This window comes from Ambystoma mexicanum, chromosome 8 (assembly GCF_040938575.1).
Source record: "Ambystoma mexicanum isolate Mex_15411 chromosome 8, UKY_AmexF1_1, whole genome shotgun sequence".
NCBI lineage: Eukaryota > Metazoa > Chordata > Amphibia > Caudata > Ambystomatidae > Ambystoma > Ambystoma mexicanum.
The window spans coordinates 203,675,793-203,698,591 of record NC_090929.1 but is presented as its reverse complement, the minus strand read 5'-3'; the positions used below and the strand labels follow the sequence as shown (position 1 = coordinate 203,698,591).

At 45.1% G+C, this 22,799-nt stretch overlaps 1 protein-coding gene across 2 annotated transcripts in view; it reads left to right on the top strand.

Moving 5' to 3' along the window:
• The window catches only part of COL5A1 (collagen type V alpha 1 chain), a 635,679-nt gene that overhangs the window by 314,623 nt on the left and 298,257 nt on the right, over positions 1-22,799 (top strand). For both annotated transcript variants that reach the window (XM_069609606.1, XM_069609605.1), the window contains exons 10-12: positions 3,116-3,157; positions 3,923-3,985; positions 8,378-8,452. In XM_069609606.1, coding sequence (XP_069465707.1) covers positions 3,116-3,157; positions 3,923-3,985; positions 8,378-8,452 — 180 coding nt within the window. The remainder of the gene's footprint in view (positions 1-3,115; positions 3,158-3,922; positions 3,986-8,377; positions 8,453-22,799) is intronic.

Here is a 22,799-nt window from a genome sequence, read left to right as displayed (position 1 = left end):
ATTAAACCCTTGTTAACTGTATATCCAAGAGTTCTTGCACCATCAGAAGGCTTGCACCCTCCACACTCTTGAGGGTGGTACCTAGTGGTACACCTACATATCAAAAGTACAACTGTCCGTCTGTCTGTTATTATGCTAACAATTGATATATTATTTGTATCATCACCAAAATTCAGAAATTAAATTAAATTATCCTGAATCTCAAAAGTGTGGGTCGCCCATCCTGATTTTTTGTTTGAATATAAGAGACACCCAGCCGACATGCCATCACGCCGACAATCCGCACTGGAGCGAGCGAGCAGCAGAGCAGACGTCAGAGCGCACACGCACGCAGGCAGCCGCCTCTGCCATCCACCCAATACGAGATGAGAGGAGAAAGATGCCCCCAACAGATGATGATACCAACAGTCCCTACAAGCATGGAACGTCTCAGACTATTATTAGACCATTCTAAATGTGAGGATCTCATTCTCTGGCACCCTCCTAACTGGCTAAAAAATAGTTTTTTAAGAAGCCCTGATTCCGCATTAGGAAACTCGTTCCTGGCTTTTGCTTTATGTCCTTAAATCTCAAATAAATTGCAGTTACTTGTTGAACACGTGTGACCCTACAGCTTCTGCTCCTAAGACATTTTAAGTCATCCTATTAAAGGTGAGAGTATTTCATTCAGTGCTTTATTCACTCTTTTCAATGAATGCCAGACTACTCGTACCAGAATGCAAATATAAAAAGAAGACTTCAAGGGGTAGTGATTGCTGTCTGCTTGAGCCTTGAAGCCATTGCAGCGTTCATATGTAAAGGTCTTTCAGATTGGCGCTGGTGCCTGCATTCAGTATATACGTTTCCTAAAGCAAACTGCAATGGGGGTTTTCTCTTGTTTTATCATTGAGGTTTTCACTGAACTCCAAGCCTATCCACTTTCCTTCACCAAACATCTGAAAGCAGGGTGAAATATGTCTGTGATTATTGAGCACTTTTTATAGACGTCTGTCTTTGGTTTACAATTACTCATTTAAAGTGGCTTGTCTTTTAGTTGATAGCATTATTTCAGCTTTGAAGAACAGAGGGTCAGGGCGGGCACCACTCTTACAAAGATAGGAAAACGATAAGTATGGTTCATCAATACTTGAAATGCACTCTTTCAGGAAATGTAACTGAACTGATAATCTGATGACTGTCACCAGATCTAGAGACTACCCTGTGTAGATCAGCCAATTAACCAAGAACAGGCATACACTAACCATGTTCTGAATGTGCGCTCTGAATCCCATGGGCGGGTGGCGCTTTATAAAAATTGAAATAAATAAAACAAATAAATAAACAGCCAATAGCCTGTTCTTGAGCAATTGGCCGATTGCTTTTCTAAAACATTCAGCACGTTTCACAAGGTTTACCATCCATTGGTGACACGAGTGCTTCACATGACCGAACTAGCCCTGACTATGGCCAAAATTCTGCTTCGGTTGTAAAGAAGGCACAAGGTGCACCATGAAAGGATGTCATAAAGAAGATGAAACGACTTCGCTAATCGTTTCTTGAAAACATAAATGTATTCAATGCAGTAGTTTTTACTCCACAGGGTTGAGCTTTTGCCTGGACACATTGAAGCTAAAAAGTGTGGCTACCTTGGTGCATTTGTTGATTTGCACAGTCCCAGTTTGTGCTTGGATCAGGTGGTGGAATCCTGCCGGAAGGCTGTGTAGGGCTTCTGCGGCGTGCTGCCCATCAAGGGAAATGGCTATTGTTCTCGTCACAGCGCAGTAAAGGAAGATAGCTACGAGTGGAGTTGAACCCTCAAAGACCACAAAATAAAAGACCAAACATTCTTTGTCAGATTCATAGGGTGATTTCGGTTGAAATGCCTTGAAGCTACGCCTGCAGATAACTACAGAATACGACGTAGCCTCTCACTTTAAAATATGTCCTGAAAAACCTGTGCTGAAAATAGCTTTTTGGGGACATTTCGTATCTCAGAATCTGTCAAGATCTATTGCCCCATTACCCGATTTTGCTCTGGGTTCCCACATAACCCTTGCTTCATTCTAAAGAGGAATTCCCTGCAGAATGTATACGCTCTTTAAGAAGTTCCTCATTCACACCTAATCAATTCTCATCTACTTCCTCAGGCTCCTTCCTCAAAGTTTCTGCCCTGCCCCACTTTCTTGTGCTCGACGCTGATCGCCATTCGTCCTCCTTGTTTAGAATCTTGAAGAGTCAGCACAGCTGCATCTATGTCCCCTTCTTTTGGTCATTTGTTCATTTGGAAATGGCGTAAACGCTTGGACGAAACCAATTGTGAGGGTGCGACCTTATGCACCAGCAGCGAGTAGCTTATTTACTAGCAGAAACTCTGATGTGCCCTACACCCCGCAAACTAGGGCTGAGGTCTTGTAGAGAATAAGTGGTCCCAGGACTTGCAGACAAGCTTATTGGTTCTAAGTGGTTGCTTAGACTGGCTCTCTGTTGTAAATGGTAACAGGCAATATGTAATAGTTGAGCGGTCCTGTGTAGGATAAGCATGCCATATTCCTTTACCTCCAGTGTTTTGTCGTTTCACAATAAAGAAAGAGTAGCAAGATTCTTAGGCCAATAATGAACACTCCGTGTTTAACAGAATGGGTAGCCATGAATAATGTTTTCATTGTGATTACATGTTTTTATAGATTCTGTATATATGTGGCACAATAATAGGGTGCAATCCCACAAATGCATTTAAATGAAATTAGTCTACCTAGTGTCAGAGAATACAGAGGGTATCATGTCCACCTCCTCAGTGTGTGCACTGTTCTCTACTACTTTACCCAATAATGCGGGGGAACCTATGATTGGGCTTTAACGCATGACAGAGTAGCAGCATAGGAGCTGGGGTACGAGAGCACTTTTTCATGCGTGCTCAAGAAGATGCAGGCAGGCCACATGTAGCAGCACCCTGAGCTCACCGCAGCCTCTCACCTTACTGTATCTGCTCCACAGGGCCCACTGGTGGCCACAGACCCACCCATTTTGCGTAAATGCACCGTCTTCTTTTGGGTGTGTCCTAGATCTAATGTGCCAAGATTATTGTTATTTTCATTGTGCTTTTTATTTATCCTGCCCTTTTCTTTTTTGCTTACAGGGAATGCTCATTGAAGGACCTCCAGGCCCAGAAGGCCCAGCTGTAAGTCTCATGTTTTTTACCCAGTACGAAAAATGTGAACACATGTGAATTCAGCCTCTGTACCGTACTTCATCACCCTGTTTTCTTTTCGTCATTGCGCGCACATGCATCACCCAAATATCAAAATTATTTCTGGAGAACATTCTATTTTTATTTTTTGCAGCACCACCTATAAGCCGAAACTATTGCATTAGAGTACAGGTAGTGGAGAGATAACATGTGAGAAGGGACACACAACCTGTGGATGTTGTTTTATTATTTACACACCCATTGACGGTCCATGGCCATGCTAATCCTATGGCCATTCCAAATCTCTATGAGCTCGATGTATCGAGCAGTATTCACAAACCTTAACCTGCCAGTGTTTTTTCTAAGCAGTGTGCTGAAAGTTAATGGCTTAATTGAAGCTGTAAATGAATACATGTGAAATAAAAATGTCTTAACCACGTGCACCTTCAGCCACTTCATTTATATCACTTGCATGCACGGAAATCCTGTTAAAAAGAAGCAAGGACAAAGCTAACATTTTGGCTTGAGGTATTAAATTAGCATTTGCCAGATACGGACATAATATGCCATCTCTCCATTTTACAGCACTTGCGATCTTATGGTCAAGTAGTACCTTTATATTAGTGCATAGCAAATACCTAACCCATGCCTATCCAAAAGCCCAAATTGTTGGCTTTACCAGTGCTTGCCCTTTTTCCTTTACTCCACAATGTAAGTTTGTAACCAGTGTCTCTCTTTGTTCCACTTCTTTATTAGGGCTATCCTGGTCCTCCAGGCCCCACAGGTCCATCTGGTCCAATGGGTGACCCAGGCGAGAGGGTAAGTGGCATTTTTACATTCATTGATTGCCTCAGTAATAATGCAGCAGGTGCATCTTCCAAAACAGTCTAGGCAGTCTTTATGTACAGGAGCATTGAGCACTGCTGATTGTGGACGGGTGTCACCAAATATGGACTATGTGGACAGTGATTCCTTTACAAAACTCAGCATGATGTCCGTACATTGTTTTTCAGAAAGGGATGCTTGGGATAGTGGAGTGTTAGGTAGAATTTTCATCCTGTGTGTAATTCTCCCCACTCAGTGAGCCCCCAGCACTTTTTGCTGGACTATTGGATTTTTATCTAACTCTCCTGAATGAGTGTGAACCTTTTCCCTCACTCACTCATTCGTTTTCTGTGACTCTGGAATCCCTGTTCGGCTTTCCTTGATGCAGTCTGCTTTCCTCCATCTTTTTGTGGCATCTGTATTTTATTATTGCAGCACACAGCACTTTCGGTGCAGTGTTGCTGGAAGCTTGAGCTTTCTTCTTTGGTTTTATTTGACTTTCCTGTGATAACTTAATGTTACCAGGATAGGGGAATACTTTTTATCCTACCTTTGCTTTTCTTTTGTGAGATCAGCGAACCCCACCTTATTTGGCTTGCTGAGGAGACTGGCGGCAGCAGATATTTTCTACCTACTTTTTGTGTTTATTACACACAGGCTGCTGTCGAAAGTACAGTAAAGGACACAGGGGTTACCATTGAGCTAAAATGGTGCTTGTCTTCTTTTTTCGCCACCTCACAATGGCTTCCCTTTCCTGAGTCTTCCTCTGCTAACCTGGGTGGGGGAGGTCCTGCTCAATCCTTCGTCTTCGACTGGCTCCCTCTGTGAAGCCTGCGAGAGCACCAGTGTGTCTGGGAGGACAGGAAGCTGGGAGGACACCAAAACTCATCAGGCCTCTAGTGTGTCTGCTTGGATAAAGTTCTGACTGGGTGCCCGGCAGGCTCCCTGAGACCGCCACCACCCAAAGTTTGAATGGTGTATGCATGCTGATTAACTGGGTTCCTGCATAAAAGGCCAGGGTCTTGATGTTAAAGCCAGAGCCGACCACTGGAAGAATCATGCAAAGAAGGAAGCAGGACGTCTGCAACCACCTCCAGCGACCACCAAGCTGACTGAGTGACCGCTGCAGTTCCAGCCCTTTCTTCTGTGTAACAGGGAAGATCCAGACCGGACGACTTCCTCCCTTAGATTTTTGAGAACAGCTACAGTTTGAGTCATCCCATGAAGTGCTCCCAGGCCTGCCATACCCAGATACCCTGGGACCTCAGGCGTGAATGGGAAGTTTTACTGCAATACATTTCCTCGAAGGAGAATTTGTAGCATTTTTTGAAACGTATTTTGCCACATATATGTGTGGGGGGTGGGTTTAGGGAAATAATGTAGCGGGACTAAAAGGGGTGCTGCCTGGGGTCTCCCTCTGCATATATATGCTGCAAAATCAAACTGTCAAAAAACAAATTCGATGAATTCTCCTTCGAGGAAATGTATTCAAGCAAATCACCCTAAACCCCTCTGGCTCTGCTGCGATGCATCATCTCATCGAGCGCGGTTCTGGCTGCAAACTTGTGGTCATCTGTCTGGACCTACAGAGATTCCATCCTGATCATCAGAAGAGTCGAGGACCGAGAGAAGGAAGAAAGTCTGCTGGGTGTCAACTGTCACTGCTAAAAAGCATGTGTCGAGCCTCCACATCCAAGTGCTGCGCAGATTATCTGCTGGACATCCCAGTGACCGAGTCTGACTGTCTGCTCCTGCCAAATGTTTTAATCGAGCTACTAAGGCTAGATACCCGAACCGGAGCTGCTGCTGCCTTACCTGGGGGATTCGCCGGTGACATTGCTCTTCATCATAGAAGCTACTGTCTTCTAACTACTAGGTACTTACCTAGGCAGTTTTCGTGTTGTGGTTTGTTCCTCCTTAGCTTCCTGAGTCACGTCGGGGTCAACGACCCAACTACGTTCTCCCGGACCTTAGGACACTTGTCCCCAAGGCTTAAATCCTTCAGGTGGCCTATCTAGCACCCTTGGACCTTTTTGAATCAAAATGTGTTACCTACCTGTTACTTAACAGTATCTTTTATACTTTGAAATCTTTGAGTGTGTCTGCCTTCCTTTACTCTGCCGCCCAAGAGTCACTGGTCCCCCAGTGTCCCCATCTGACTTTTGAGATTCTCATTCCCCAGATAGGGTTGGACAGAAGCCTCCACAAAGTTATCTAAACTGACATTATTGCTATTTAGTAATTGCAGTTAATGAATGGTTTGCTATCCCAAAGCTACTCTTGATACATACCTGTTTTATCATCTAAAGGTCTAATTGTGATATGAGTATTGCTACTGCAAATGTCCTAATGTATGTATGTGTGAAACCTTCCTTACTTACCTGAATTGCATTTTGAATTGAACATTGCCTAGTGTATATAATAAATAAGCATATTCTTATATATTTTTAGTGTGTCAGCGTTTCCTTGACTGCAAGTATGTTCAAAGGTCTTTGTGCTCTACAACAACCCTTCTCCCTACTAGATTAAGCCTGGCTGCTCCACCATAGCTGCCCCACCCTATGGGTGGTTCAGGCCGAATCTAAGAATTGAAGGCCTGTACATCTAAGAATGAGTCTTCTCTAGTCCTACCATAGGCGGGCTGTAGTAAAACTCCCTAACCTGGATGCAGCCATCCAAACTGGTAATATTGAAAGAAAGATCTTGGGTGACTGAACAAAGAGCAACAAGACCAGAAAGAGGTCTAAATGTATTAATTCAAGCTTCCTGTAGTGCCTTAAGACTATGGGCCTCCTTACGACCCAGGCGGTAGAGGGTTAACGGCACCGGTAGAACTGCCTGCGCCGTTAACCCTCTACCGCCTCATTACGAGGTCTGCTCGCGGGTCCCGCTAAGGATGTCTGGTAAAACCAGGTGTCCTTATCGGGACCCGCTAGCAGACCAGGATGCTAATAACGGGCCCGACATTAACAGGCCCGTTGTTAGCATCCTCCCCATTCCCATTGAGCCCTATGTGGGCTCAAATGGGAATGGGGCTGTACCGGGTCCAGGTCCCGGAAAAGGGAATTACTGGGCCCTTAAAGGTCGGAATGGCCCTGTAATTCCCCATTCCAGGAACCCGGACCCGGTACCCGGTATGGGGGTAGCCATGCCGCTAAAAGCGGAATGGCTACCTCCATACTCGTAATGAGGCACTATGTGTGAATTAAGGCTAGCACTGTGGTCCCACGTTGCTCCACATCAATTTGCACACCATGTACCCGCCGACTCTTGGGTTGCTAAGCCTAGTTTGGTAGCAAAACACTGCATAGAATCACATGTTGTACATTGTTATGCCATCTAGTAGTTAGACTTGGTATTGCATGCGTTGTTCATTTTGTTTTTAAATTGTAGGCATTGTCCAGGGCATTTCTGTAATGCTGCACCCTTATGTCAACCCCCCGAACCTCACATTTGCCCACATATCGGAACCATTTTCAGGTACTCTTCCTGAACAGCGTACAATCAAAACTTTACAAGCTTTACAGTAAAGCAAATATTATTATTTTAGGCCGAGCCATTTCATAACAGGGTACTGCTTTGATATCTTTTCCAAACCGTTTTTTAGGACGTTTGTATGTCTACGTGCCCCTGGAAATACAAGAGGAGAAAACAGATAGTAATAAGAGCACAAACCCTTCAAGCTGTACACAGTGACATCAGTGAACTTGGGTACGCCTAGCATTTAGGCCTATGGCAAACTTTGGCTTAAGAGATCCAGGCCAAGAAAGAAGAAAAGGCTATTACCACTGTGCAATAAACAAGCCTGAAATGCAGACAACATTCAACAGTGGAATGTAATCCCCTTGCGGATGGTTAAGCAGAGGTTTCTGGCCTGCATCTACATCGAATTAAAACAATGTTTGAATCACATACTGAGACCCAAGCTACTCCCCATTGATGACGCCCAATGAGGCCGAAATATCTATGAGGATGCTTGTGGTCACGTGCAGCAGGGATGTGACCTAGCTGTTTGGGCTGGAATGCCCCTTTAGGGGTGGGACCAGGCTGGATTTGTCGTTCCCCTTTCTGTAATGGCTTGGCGGGTGAAGAACGATGGTCTGGAGTGTTGCCCAGAGCAATTGCCAGAGGTTTAAGATTAATTCTTAACCTTCCAGCCATCACCTCTTTGTTTTGCAATGTGTAATGTACTACGTTTACAAGATGGCCTAAACGTTTCTGGTCGAGATACTTGTAGACAGATACATTGAAACTGGCATGCTATTACTCAATGAAGAATGTCTCCCAAGCGAGAACCGCTTTAAGAAAAGAAGTTACCAGACTTGAGTGTTGATTTAAGAAAAAGCATTGCAGTGTCCCTGACTGCATCTCTCGTGTCTCTTTCAGGGTCCCCCTGGTCGCTCAGGGCTTCCTGGAGCTGATGGCCTGCCCGGACCACCTGGTACCATGTTGATGCTTCCTGTAAGTACAAGAATAAGCTGAATGTTAAAATTGTATTTATGGTAGACAGACTAAGGGCTGTAGCCTATTAATGCATTGATTCTGTAATGCCGCACTTTACACCATGATGAATCAGTAGGGACAAGGTCTGTTATTTGTATTCATTGATATTTGTAGCGCTTTTGCCAAAGCATTGTACATCTTAACAAAACAATTACTTGAAAATACAAAAGGAAATCATAATAGATCATTCATAGATTTTATGGATAAGGAGGCAACAAGTGTAATGCAACATACCAGCACATCCATATTCAGTGCTTTAGGGCAGATTCCTCCCATTTCTGAGCACTGTAATAACAGGTATTATTTTAAGCCAAAGTAATCATATTCAATTTATTGACTTGGAAGGATGAAACGCTGAGCCAGCCCTGCCAGGAGTCAAACCTTTGACTGCAGGCTGCACACCAAACTTTGAGGCAAGTGCTTCACTTGCTAAGCTATCTCTTTGGCTTTATGTCATTGTATGGTGATTTCTAGCTTCATAGTCATAACCTTTTTGGCTGAATAAACGATTAATTGCATAGTTCCCCTATGGTTATTAATTACAGGCATGGTTTTATGCAATTGTCGAATGTCTCTGTGAGTAGACAAAGGGATTTCATACTAAATCCATGTTCTCCTTTGTTAATCGCAAATCATTAATTTGGAATAATCCTTTTTGCTACGATAGTCTAAAGCCATTGTATGTTAACACTGGTAGCACTACTAGTGATTTCTCCCGAGTCATATTCTGATAACATTGAGTGCTCCTGTGTTGATCCCGAGTTATAGTATTTGAATGTTTATTGCTCTCAGATTAGACAGAGCCATTGCATGTTAATTGCTAGTGTTTCTCTAATGATATCAAATGATGTTATGTGAATGTTGAGTGATCCTGTATTGATTCTGTGTCAGGTTTTGTTAATTGCTTTGGTTTTGGTTCCAAGTCATAGTATGTTAATGTTGACTGATTCTGTATAGATCAAACGTAATGCGTTAATGCTCACTCTCCTTTTATTAATGCTATATCATGGCATGTTTATCTTTAGTGAATCTGCCTTGTTGCAGAATCATGGCATGATAATCCTTAGAGCACCTCTATTGACGAGAACCATGTTATCCTAATGGTCATTGTGCATGTATTAATGGGAAATCATGAGATCCTAATGTTGAGAGGACCTGCATCAATGCTAAATCGTGGTATGCTAATTGTTAGTGCCGCTGCATGGTACGTTGCTACTGAAAGTTACCATATTCAGGCTACATAGGTTACGTTATGTCTATACCATGCACTGCTGCCATTTACGTGGGCCACAGGTGCTCTTATGACATATTAATGCTGAGAGTGCCCGTATTGATGCCGCATCATGGCTTGTTAATGTTCATTGTTCCTGGACTTTAGTGCTTCCCGTCTGATCTAGGGAGATTTGATCCCACCCTACTAACCCAGTTATTCAGTGTGCTGGCTAGAATATATAACATACTTCCTTCTTGAAAAGGAGTAAAAGTGGCACCCATTTTAGTGAACAGGCCCACCTTGACCATAGAGATACTCCTGGGGGGCACCTGAACAGGATATGTTGCTAGACAGAGGAGGGCATTACCTCAAAGGTCCAACTTGGCTTCTATGCTAAAGGTTTCGCCATGAATCATATAATTTAGAACTGATATGAATGCAATGACTCCAGCAGAGTACAGAACATTATAGCTACTGAGCAGAGATTTTTTAGTGGAACGTGCTACAATCACTAGACATACAACTGAATCCATTATGTAGAGATAATTGGTTGATCCAAATATTCTCTCCCTAAGAAGAGCCCCAAGCAGTAACTGTACTGGTCAGTTGTATTGTGGTTTAAGGGGCCTATTAACTAATCCCATTATCATGCAGTGGGAATAAGGAAATGTTGCATCCTAGCCCCAATCTTTTTAGCCTATGTTTGAATAGTCTCAGACAGCATTGAATGTCAGCAACTCTTTTCTGGGAAATGCACTATAAAAACGGATAAGGCCCTATCAGACCTTCTGCACAGTACTCAATCTCCTCCAACCATGACAATCCAAGACAAGATTATGATGTTTGGTGAAGGAATTCACTCAAATATTTCTTCGTCTTGGATGGAGGACATGTACGCATTAATGAACACTGCATGTACGTAAGACTGTTTACCTCAAAGGAAGCTGTACAAATTAAATCAATCAACTACAAGTTTCTACCTCCTAATCAACATGTGCCCTGTTTTGATAGAAGAGAGCACATCATTCTGTTAGTCCTGATGGGGTGCTCAAATGTTCCAAGGAATAAGTCACAGGTCCAGTACTACATTCTGAAGAACCATTTACACAGGGGTAAACTGTATTTAGCTGCCCCAAAATAGTTCCTGGTCAAATTACTCAGGTTAAGACAGGAACACTGATAGATGTACCATTTAGCAAAGTGACATATTAAATAGAGTATGGGTCATTAGTGGACATGCATAGAGGTTGTTCCATCTCAAAGCAGTTGGCAGACTGTGGAAGGAATGGAACAAAAAATCAATAGTAGAGAAACATTATAGATACCCCAAATGTGTAAATACATACCCATTGCATCCCCAGTCTACAATCCTATCTAATAAATTAGCACACGGTTCATGACAAAACTATTAGCTCATCAAGGTTCGTCCAAGTCCCACTGGCCGTATATTTCTTGCTAAAAGGCAGGTCTCCTCTACCAACTGTGTCTGTGATAAAGCAGTTGAATAATATGTCCCACATGAGAAAGAACCCCTACTTAAAAAAAAGCAATATTGTTGAGGTAAATGTACCACTTAGGAAGTCCATAACACACAGCTTAATTTGGAGAACCGAGAAGACAGATATATATATTTCTGATGTTTGTTAATCTGCTTAGAATCACATGCTGTGCATAGGTCCGACATCCAGTGGTCACTGCGGAGTATTGCATTTTGTTTTTCGTAGTCGAAAAGGGGACGTCGACCAGGCGTGTCTGAAACACTATCCCTATAGTGACGTGCGTTGTACCCACAATCCCTCACGCGTCGAGGTCCCTCAGATTGTTTTTTTCCGCCCAGCTTCTGGTCGCCTTCACGCGGAGCTCCTCGAGAGACATTGCAACCCTCGACCTTTGGTCGTTTCTTCTACGAAGATTAATACAGCACTCCCTCGACGCAGTGTAGCTGTTCTCCGCCGAGCAAAATCGTCGACGAAGGGTCGAGCGGAGGAAATCTTCGGCGCTGCCGAACACGTGGCCTGGCCTCGCTGGCCACATACAGTAGGGAGAGTGGGGTCGTGGGACATCTCTGGGTCTTTCTGAGAATGCCTTTCCCTTTCCCCTTCCTTTCCCTGGGGGTGTTTATCGCGATTTATTGCCTCTGCTATGGAGAGGACACCATTTAGGTTTTGCCCACTTTGTAAAGGCAAATTCACTTGGAAGGACAAGCACTCACGGTGTAACCGCTGCTTGCCCCTCGATCACAAAGAGGAAGGGTGCGCGGCTTGTCGGCTTCTGAAGCCTAAAACTCTAAAAGACCGTAGGGTTAAAAGGTGGGCGGCCTACGCGATGTCGAAGGCCGAAGGTTCACCCGCCGCTGCTACCACCGACAGTGACGAGGAACGCGATGACACGACCTCCGCCACGGAAGTCGAAACCCCCTCTAAGGAGCGCTTACGCGCTTCGTCGTCTGTCCCCGGCCCCGACGGGCTCGGCTCACGCCCTGCTTATGGGGATGAACACCCCGGCGACACTGACGCACACAAAGATTCACATAAAGGTAAGCACACAACCCATGGCTCTTCTTCGTCTAAGTCGAAGAGAGCTTCGGCGCCCAAGGAGACGCAGGTTCCACCGGCGGCCTCCTCGGACCGTTCGGGTTCGAAGCCACTCTCGCAACCGCAGCCGCGACCTGCGACTGGGCTTTCGGCAAACAAGGGCGCCACCACCAAACCATCGGCCGGTGCGCATCAACAGAAGGCGCAGACCGCCGTACAGCGCTCGATACCCATAGCGTCGAAAACTCAAGCTTCCGTCGACAAGAATGTCGCCGATAGCTTAGCCAGGATCGTTGTAGCCGACGCCCAAAAGCGTACGCCGAAGATTTCGTCGAGCGTTACGCATAGATCAAAGGATACGCCGAAAACACCCGAAGGAAAGCAGGGACTACCCCCTTCAGTCAGGGAGTCTCCCGACACACCTGAGGGTTTTGAGGAGGGCGACGGGACACTTTCCTCGACGCTTTGGGAGAGGTCGAGCCATTTCGAGGTAGACAACTCGAGTTTTCCCCCGCTAGACCGCTCTGGGGTACCCCATGAAACTATGGAAAGACTCCACCTCTGTATGGAGAGGATGGAAAAGTTTATGAGTACCCAAGCCCCTCTAACTCTCAGAAGAACTAGAGAAGGGCCTCAAGACGACCCCAGAGCCAAAAAACCGAGGCTGGTCGATCCCCTGCTGGACACAGCCTCAGACTTCCAAGATGTATATGACCTCACTGGGGAGGAACAATACTTCGAGGAAGAAGATGATTTCATGGACAACGAAGGACAGAACCAGGAGGAATGTCTAGAAGACAGAACAGACATTATAGAAGAAGGCTTCGGGATTAGCCCAGGAGAAGGACCTTCGCACCCCTGGCAATCACCATCAGTGTGTTCCGACACTGATGCCCTAAATCTAACTCCTCCGGATAATTCTCCAGTTAGGAACACGTCTCCAATTGACGATCAGCCTACTTTCAATGCACTGTTGCGCAGGGCAGCAGCGCATTTCGAACTGGACACGGGAGAACTCTCTCCAGAATTAGACTTTGTAGAAAGAGTCATTAAAGAAAAACCCCCGGTCAGCCAGACCATTCCACTCCTCGCCTCAGTTAAAAGGAGGATCACCCCGTCGCTGTCCACTCCCGCATTGATCAGAGGGGTCAATCCACGGATTGAGAAACTTTTCGCTCCTTCACCCTCAGACCCGCTCTACATTAGGGGACATTCCATACCGGACTCCCTAGTTGTATCTAATACTAGAAAGAGGGCAGGGGTACCACTTTCCACCAGTGAGGCACCTCCTGACAAGGAGGGCAAGAGGCTATATGCCCTTGCAAAAAGAGTTACTTCCTCGGCTGCCTTCTCAGCAAGAATTGCCAACAACAATTCCTTGCTTGCGAGCTACGCAGACACGCAGTGGGCCAAACTGCGCAAAGACGCAGAGGAAGCACCGGAGCCTTTACGTACACGCCTACTGTCGACTATTGGCGAAGGAACACAAGTGAACCAGAGCATTGTAAAAAACTCTCTGGACGCGGCAGAAACAGCAGGACGTTCCCTGGTACAAGGAATACTCCTAAAGCGCCATGTATGGCTGCGCAACTCAGGCTTTAAACCGGAGACACAGGCGTCTTTAATAAATAAACCTGTCGAGGACGCCAACCTCTTCGGAAAAGCGGTAGATGAAGCCCTAGAAATGGCCAAAAAAGAGTTCGACACTATCAAGACTCTTGACCAGATCTCTAAGCCCACTACCAGACGCGGCTATGGCAACAAGCGCTTTTTTCGTGGCCAACGACAACAACAACAACGTCAGCATCAGCAATACCCTGCCACCAATTACCAAGCCAATAGTGGGCAGTACAGCCAAAGAGGCCAACGCCGGGGCAAAGGGAGAGGTCGGGGATCCACCCCCAGAGGCTCCCAAGCCCCCAACAACTCCAAGTGACGCGAAGATTCGCGTCCCCTCCCATGCAACACCGGTCGGGGGCCGGATAACATCCTTTCTTCCTGCATGGGAGGAGATAACGTCAGACCGTTGGGTACTTTCCACCGTAGCCCACGGATACTGTATCGAATTCAACAGTTCCCCATCCTACAGACCCCCGAGGGGACGGCGGTTGACGCCGGAACATCTTGCCATCCTTCTTCAAGAAGTACAACAACTGCTGGAAAAAGGAGCCATAGAGGTCGTGCCTCTATCTCAGGTAACGGAAGGTATTTATTCAGTGTACTTCCTTGTACCCAAAAAGGATCTAACCATGCGCCCTGTATTAGATCTGCGCCCAGCGAACAAGTTTATCAAACCCCAAAAGTTTCGTATGGTGACCTTACAGGAGGTGATCCCGCTGCTTTCACAGGGAGATTACATGACAACATTGGACATGAAAGATGCATACTTTCATATTTCAATGTTGCCAGCGCACAGAAAATACCTAAGGTTCATGATAGAGGGCAAACACTACCAGTTCAAGGTGCTACCCTTCGGTATAGCTTCAGCACCAAGGGTATTCACAAAGGTACTGGCAGTGGCTGCGGCCCACCTGCGCAGGTTGTCCATCCCAGTTTACCCTTACCTCGACGACTGGCTCATAACAGGGGACTCCTACGAAACATGTTTCTCCAATACCCAAAAGACGGTAGACCTTTTGTTCCAACTGGGCTTCTCCATCAACGAAAAGAAGTCCAGTCTAGACCCCAGTCAAATCAAACAATTCCTAGGGGCTCTAATTCAAACAAGGGACGGCCTCGTCTTCCCCTCCAAAGAGAGGGTCCAAAACATGCTGTTTCAGATCCCCCAATATGTGACCGGCCGAGAGGTGACGGTACGCAAAGCAATGCGCTTGCTAGGAATGATGGCGTCGTGTATTTATTTGGTACCTCACGCGCGCCTGCGCATGCGCCCAATGCAAGAGTGGCTCAACAGCCAGTGGTGTCAGGCCAGCGGACAATGGGACGATCTAGTGGTGGTCTCGCAGGCCTTGGTTCTCTCGCTACAGTGGTGGACAAAGGGGAACATGGAAAAAGGAAAACCCTTTGCCACACCCGCGGCGGAAGCCACTCTAACCACAGACGCATCCCTCACAGGATGGGGTGCTCACCTATCCCATCAGACTGCTCACGGAGTGTGGACTCCGAACGTAGCATCCAAACACATCAATCTACTGGAGCTACTAGCGGTATTCAAGGCGCTAAAAGCCTTCCAAGAACACCTACAAGGCAAGACAGTAATGGTCCTTACGGACAGCACTACAGCCATGTACTACATCAACAAGCAGGGGGGCACCCACTCTCCAGGCTTGTCCAAACTGGCCCAGAATATATGGAAGTGGGCTCTCAAACAGGACATGTTCCTACTATCACTACATGTACCCGGGGAACTCAATCTGCTGGCAGACAGACTCAGCAGAGATTTCCCCCTGCCCGAAGAGTACGAATGGCGTCTGCACGAAGACATCGTCTTCGACGTCTTCACACAATGGGGATTCCCAGAAATAGACCTGTTCGCAACCCTGGAGAACTCTCAATGCCTAAGTTACGCCTCCAGGTACCCCCAGAACCAATCCAAGGGGAACGGTCTATCGATGCAATGGTCAGGGAAATTTGTTTACGCTTTTCCCCCGACTCCCCTTCTCAACAAGGTAGTGCACAAGATGCACCAGGAACAAGTGACCATGATACTGGTGGCCCCAATGTGGGCCCGACAGCCATGGTTCGCTCACTTGATGGAGATGTCTCTATCTCCCCCAGTAAAACTCCCCTGCCCGTACAACATGCTATCTCAGAACAAGGGCAGGACTCTGCACCCATGCCCCCAGAACATGAATTTAGCAGCTTGGCTCCTGAGGTCATAGAGTTCGGACATCTACAACTCCCGCAAAGATGCATGGACATCCTCAGGGAAGCCAGAAAACCGAACACTCGCCACTGCTATTCTAGCAAGTGGAAGAGATTTGTCATCTGGTGCAGGAGTAAAAGCATCAACCCTATTGACTGCTCTCCCACACATGTGGTACTATACCTGACCCATCTCTTGGATTCAGGCCTAGTGTTTAACTCCATTAAAGTCCACCTAGCGGCACTGTCTGCATACACCACCTCCCAACTCAAAGTGTCGTGGTGGAGGATCCCAGTTATAAAGGCATTCATGGAGGGAGTAAAAAGAATACACCCCCCGATAGCTGACCCTGCTCCCGGATGGGACCTTAATGTGGTACTTACCAGACTCATGGGCTCTCCATTCGAACCCATGCACAAAGCATCCCTTAAACATCTTACTCTTAAGACTGCTTTTTTAATAGCTATCACCTCCATCAGGAGAGTAAGTGAACTTCAGGCTCTTTCTATTCTAGACCCCTTTGTTACAGTTCACAAAGATAAAGTGGTTCTACGCACTCACCCTAGGTTTGCTCCGAAATTTATTTCTAAATTCCACGTAAACCAGTCTATAGAACTACCAACGTTCTTTCAAAACCCTTCCAATTTGGGAGAAAGGACTCTGCACACACTCGATGTACGCAGGGCGGTCATGTTCTACATGGAAAGAACCAGACCATTGAGGAAGACTAATCAGTTCTTTGTCTCGGTGGCAGCAGGAAGAGAAGGAGATGCGGTTTCAAAATCCACTATTTCTAGATGGATTGTTCAATGCATCACTCTCTGCTATACTCTTGCTAAGAGAGAACTACCCTTTAAGCCAAGAGCACACTCTACTCGAGGCACGGGGGCATCCATAGCATTCATTGCAAATGTTCCCCTTGAGTCCATCTGCAAAGCGGCTACCTGGAGTTCTGTGCACACCTTTACAAAACACTACTGTCTAGATACACACTCTAGATCTGACTCCCAGGTGGGACAGGCAGTATTACGACACCTTTTCTCTACTGTTCCTTCTCATAACCCACCGCCAACTCCGGGTACTGCTCGCTAGTCTATGCACAGCATGTGATTCTAAGCAGATTAACAAACATCAGAAGAGAATGCATTACTTACCGTAAAAGCATTTCTGATGGTTGTATCTGCTTAGATTCACATGCGCCCACCCTTCCTCCCCGCTCGGATGGAAGGAACATAGACTTCCTTTATATATCTCTCTCTCTTTCTGTACTCACTCACGTCTAGAAGGCTCCCTCAGGGCAGAAAAAATACAAACAGAGGGACCTCGACGCGTGAGGGATTGTGGGTACAACGCACGTCACTATAGGGATAGTGTTTCAGACACGCCTGGTCGACGTCCCCTTTTCGACTACGAAAAACAAAATGCAATACTCCGCAGTGACCACTGGATGTCGGACCTATGCACAGCATGTGAATCTAAGCAGATACAACCATCAGAAATGCTTTTACGGTAAGTAATGCATTCTCATATATATATATATATATAAACATATATATTTTTTTCTTTCTCAATTGCTCCAATCCTCCAAAGAGGTAAAGGTGCAGCAGGATCAAGATGAATAGACACATGGCAATCCTTTCGTGATTGCCTGCAATGAAACTCAGTAATGATAGATATTGACTTACAAATCACAGTTGATAGGTGAGTTATTGGGCCGTGACGTGGCTTGCGTCATATGGGGACACCATGGAAGATTAACTTAAGTTTCTCCTGGACCTTTTATTTATTCTATCAGTTTGCTGACACCTTAAGACAAAAGTGGAAGAGCACAATGCAGAACTGCAAGAGATCATGTAGCCTGGGGTTTACATATTAATGTAACTATACCAAGGTAGCCTGATGATGGTAACTAACAGTGACTATAGGCCTTGTGTGATAGGCTATGGGTGTCTTCATTGTCACCCTGAGGGTTGATCCAGTAGCGAGGCTAGACTCACTAGTGGTTAATATCTGCATATGAGGCAAGTATTTTTTTTTATAGACTTCAAGTTTGTTTTCTGGTTATGTTGCACCAACATCAAACTACAATCTGTGTTGAATCCTGTGATGCATGTGTGCTTGGCACGCTTTGTGATCTAATGCTGAGCACTCCTGTATTGCCCTTAAATGATGTTATGCCAATGCTGGTTGTTCGTGCAACAACGCTCAATCATGTTACGTTATTGCCTCTCTATTGACCCTAGGCCATGTTACACCAATACTATCTTCTCCGGCTTAGATTTTGAATCATGCCATAATAATACTGTGAGCACCTTGTTGATGTGAAATCATGGTACATTAATGCTACTAATGACACTTCTTTCAGTGTCAAATGATGGGAAGTCATTTGAATTGTAAGAGTAAATAGCATAGAGGGGGCCATTTACATTTGAAATTCAATGCAAAAAGACCACTCCAGGCAATTTTAAAAATGTTAACATGTAGTGCAAAAACGGGCCACATTGTCTATTTCAGCCATATAAGATCTCCCAATAAACTAATACCATACTATGATTCAGCAAACACTATGTGCGCCCTCAGCATTACTGTGTTACGAGTCAGTATCAGTGCAGATGCTCTCTGCAACAACAGGCTATGATTTAGCGTCACCATACTGATGCCCTTTCCTTTTGCATACTGAGATTCAGCATCAATACGGCTCCCTCAGCATTCACACTCTGAGGTGTCCTATCAATACAGGGATAGACACACCATGGCTCATTATCAGTACTGATGCTGTCAGCATTACACTAACATGGTACGACATCAATAATTGTTCTCAGAATTAATTTGCAATGACACAGCATCAGAAAGGGAACTCTCAGTCTCAGCATTAACATACCATAATGCACATTTTAAGATACATTGTAATAGTTCAATACCAATAATAATGTACAAAAATACAAGTAGTTACAAAAGTTACAGTTATAGACAGTCCTCTACGCAGAAAGGAATCAGAAGGGACACCTATGGGCGTAAACTGCAGAGGTAAACAGCAGAGGTCAGCAAATAAGCTGTTTAGGTTAAGGCTGAAGCAGTGATAAGAGGCCTAATTTGTGATTTCCAGTGGAAGATCGTTCCATTGTTTAGAACCAAGAACCACAAAGGAGCAACCACCAAATCTGATTCTGTGAAACGTAGGGGTGCAAAGCGAGTTGTGGATGATGAACATAGGTGCGCGTTTGGAATTTTACTTTTGATTCTAGATGTGAGATATCTTGGACTTTGTGTACTAAACGCTTGTGGATAATGTCATGGAATTTGCTGATGATTCTGGATTACACTTGGAGTCATTTCATCGCTTTCAAGGAGGAGGAACTGGAGTCCCTCTGTTTGAGTGATAAAATCAGTCAGGCAGCCTTCTTCTGGGGGGTTTATAGTTTTGGATGGATTCTTCCTACCGTCCCAAGTAAATAGTGTTGCAGTAATTTAGTCTGCACAGTGCAAGGCCTTGGTCAACAGTGATTTTCTGTGGTGTTGTTATATACAGGAAGATATTCTCCCTCAAATACAGGTGGGCATTCGTTTTTTAACTGTCAAGTTGATTTGAGGAGTGAAGGACAAATTGCTGTCAAACAAAACACAAAAACAGGTATTTACCCACTGGGCACTTAGGGCATGGAACACTCTACCTCTTCACATCTGCTCTTCACCCTCCATCATCACTTTCAAAAAGAGCCTCAAAGCATACCTGTTTCGCCACACATAGCACCACCAATCATACCCCCTGCTACCACTTGTCTATCCTCATCTTTCTATCCTATCCTGACAATTTTTTGTAACTTCTCTTTCACCTCCCACCTTTTTGACCTTTGAACCTTGTAAGGTGCTCCTAGATCATCTGGGTTGGGCCAGCGCTGAACAAAAATTGAAATAAATAAAATAAACTGAACACCAAGATTTCTGGCTATGCCAGAAGGTAATGGAGGAGAACCCCAAAAATCAGATCAATTGAAAAAGAGAGAGGACATTGAGGACAGATGAAAATAGATGATTTCTGTTTCAGGCCGGTAGAGGCAAAGATTATAGGGAGGAGGAAGAGAGTAGGTGGCGTGTGAATGTTTTTCTGTGGATGCAGGTGTTGAAATAAGCAGGGCCTGTTTTGTGAATGCAACGGTGGGCAATTGCAAGGGTCTTGAACCCAATGTGTGCTTTGTTTGGGAGCCAATGGGTGTCTTCTTGCTTGTGAGATGTGGTCACTGCGCTTAAGGCCCCAGGCAGCACTGAGAGCATTATTTTGCAAGAGTTGGAGTTTAGATTTAGGTTCTTAGCTGAGGTATGTGTGACTAGGGCATTGCAATAATCCAGTGCATGGCCTATGATGTCTCTGGCTAGTGTTAGGCAGTTGCCTGGTGACAGGAATATTGGGTTAAGGTTAATGAGCTTAGTAGTACAAGCAGTGGAAGAGGCAAGGGAATTGATGTGCTTGTGCATGTTGAGTTCCGCATCTGGGTAGACCCCAAGGGTTTTTATGTTGCTTGAAACCGGGATGGGGTTGCCATTGATGGCGAAGGGGGCTTATGCCGGGTCAAGGATTTGAAAGCTGCCAACAATGAATATCTCAGTTTTCTTGTCCTTGAGGCAAAGGTGATGGTTGGCCATCCAATTTTGAATGGTGCTGTACGTTTTTTTAATCATGGCAGAGTCTTGGGAGTAGTTGTTTGTGAACCAAATCGAATGCAGCTTGCATTTTGTGAGAATGTTCAGAGTCAGGAGCGGGTCATGGTCCGGAGGCTGCTGGGAGAGAGGAATAGGCAAGGAAGGGACTGTGCATTCCTGATAGAGATTGTCAGGGGTGGTTGTAGAGGAAGTGGGAGGCTGGAGACTAACAAAAGGAGATAACAAATGCACAGACTTGGCGGGTGTCATGCCACTAGGAGTGCAAATAGAAGGGGAAGACATAATCACGTGCAGAATGTGAGGTAAGAGAGAGTCGACTTTGCTGAGATTGAAATAATTGGCTTGGTACATGCTGGTGCCAGCATTGTATACATTATTAATCAACTGACAAGTTTTTGAATTATATATGCAGGTGATCCACTGGTCACCTGCCTTCATTTGGGTGGACAGAGGGAGTTTTAAATAAGTCCTTAGAATGCAAGAAAAAGGTTATTTTTTAAGGGCAAAGAAAAGAATGTTGGTGCAAAGCTCATTGTTGTGGCCTGTTCTGTACGTATTAGCATAGGGACAATCACAGGTGTCTGAGAAGGTTTTTTTAAACTCTTCCTGCCTGTCACAATAGTGTCGTGAGGGGAGAAGTTAACAATGTACAGTATCTTAACTCGGGGATGGCACATAGTGGCGATGAACTTGTGTGAGAGAAGGAAGAGCCAACAAGAGGTGTTATACGAGTGCTAACAGCCTAAGATGTAGAGGAAGGATATGTCGGAGTGAGCGGTTTGATGGGAAATCTGACAGCTGTATAATAGCTGCAGTTGTAGATCCACAGATAAAAGTCAGTTAACGGGTCAGAAGGTTAAAGCATACGATTTTGCAAGCGGGACAAGTTAGCAGGATTTCACTGCTAGAAATAGTAAGGTATGCACAAACAAGTAAGGTCAACTGTGATCAGAAGCAACACAAACATAATCACCAGTGGCAGTTATTTCCAGCTCAGATAAATACAGACATAAACCGGTAATGGCAATCATATATTTTGGAGATTATAATTGTGCTGTTTACCACAACAAAATGGTGGCCCCTAAAAAAAGAAAACAAGAAAGATGTTTTGTGCAAGAGGGAGGAGACAAGAGAAAAATCGAAGAATCTTTTACCACCTCCACCATTCAGACCTTTGAAATGTTAATTCTCTCTTTCATAGAGAAAGTGACAGGGACACAATATCCTCTTTCCAGTGTACAGCAAAAACCGGTTACAATAAAGGACACATACAAGGCACCAAATGACAGATGAAAAGATGGATATTCAGATTTTCTTCTGGATTTGTATTCAAATTTCAGCAGTACTTACATAGGTGTGCCTTGGAAACCTTCAATCCCTGCGAGTAGTGAAGCACTTCTTTTCTTTTTTATCACTTAAACAGAGGGCATCTGCAATAGTAATGCTATGCCCAGATCATCCGTCGCACGGATGCATAGTCTCCAAGCCCATGCTGAGAATGAGCACAACTGCTGCAGCTTGACTTGTTCTTGTCCACACTGAATCTTGGCACAGTAGACGCAAAGTATGGCATACCTTACTTGAAGTACAGTAAGTAGTCTGTCTTTCCACCTTCTGTGCCCTTGGTCTCCTGCTTGAGAGTCTGTCACGCTCCCTCCCTGATTTATTTGGTACACAATAGCCAAAAAATGTAATTCAAGAAAGATGGGAGAATACCTCTCAAAAAGCAGACAACCATAAGGAGCACATTTAGATACAAAAGCAGTTAAACATTGGAAAAGGAAATGTTACTCCACTAGGGCAGTGCCTTTAAATACATAGGCACCATCATAAAGAGTACACTTGTGGAGTCTTGGATTGAGAGCTCAGTGGGGACTTGTGTCAGTGTAAATTCTCTGCTATATTCATCTTCGCACAGCGAATGTCATGCCACTCCCTCAGTGCTCAGCTAGGCTTAATTCTCATAACTTTTATTGAATTTAATGGTGGTTCAAGCCAGTAACTCAATGGTAAGCAGACATTAGCTTTCCATACAGATCAAGGCTCAGTGAAGATGTATGCCATTGTCTCAAT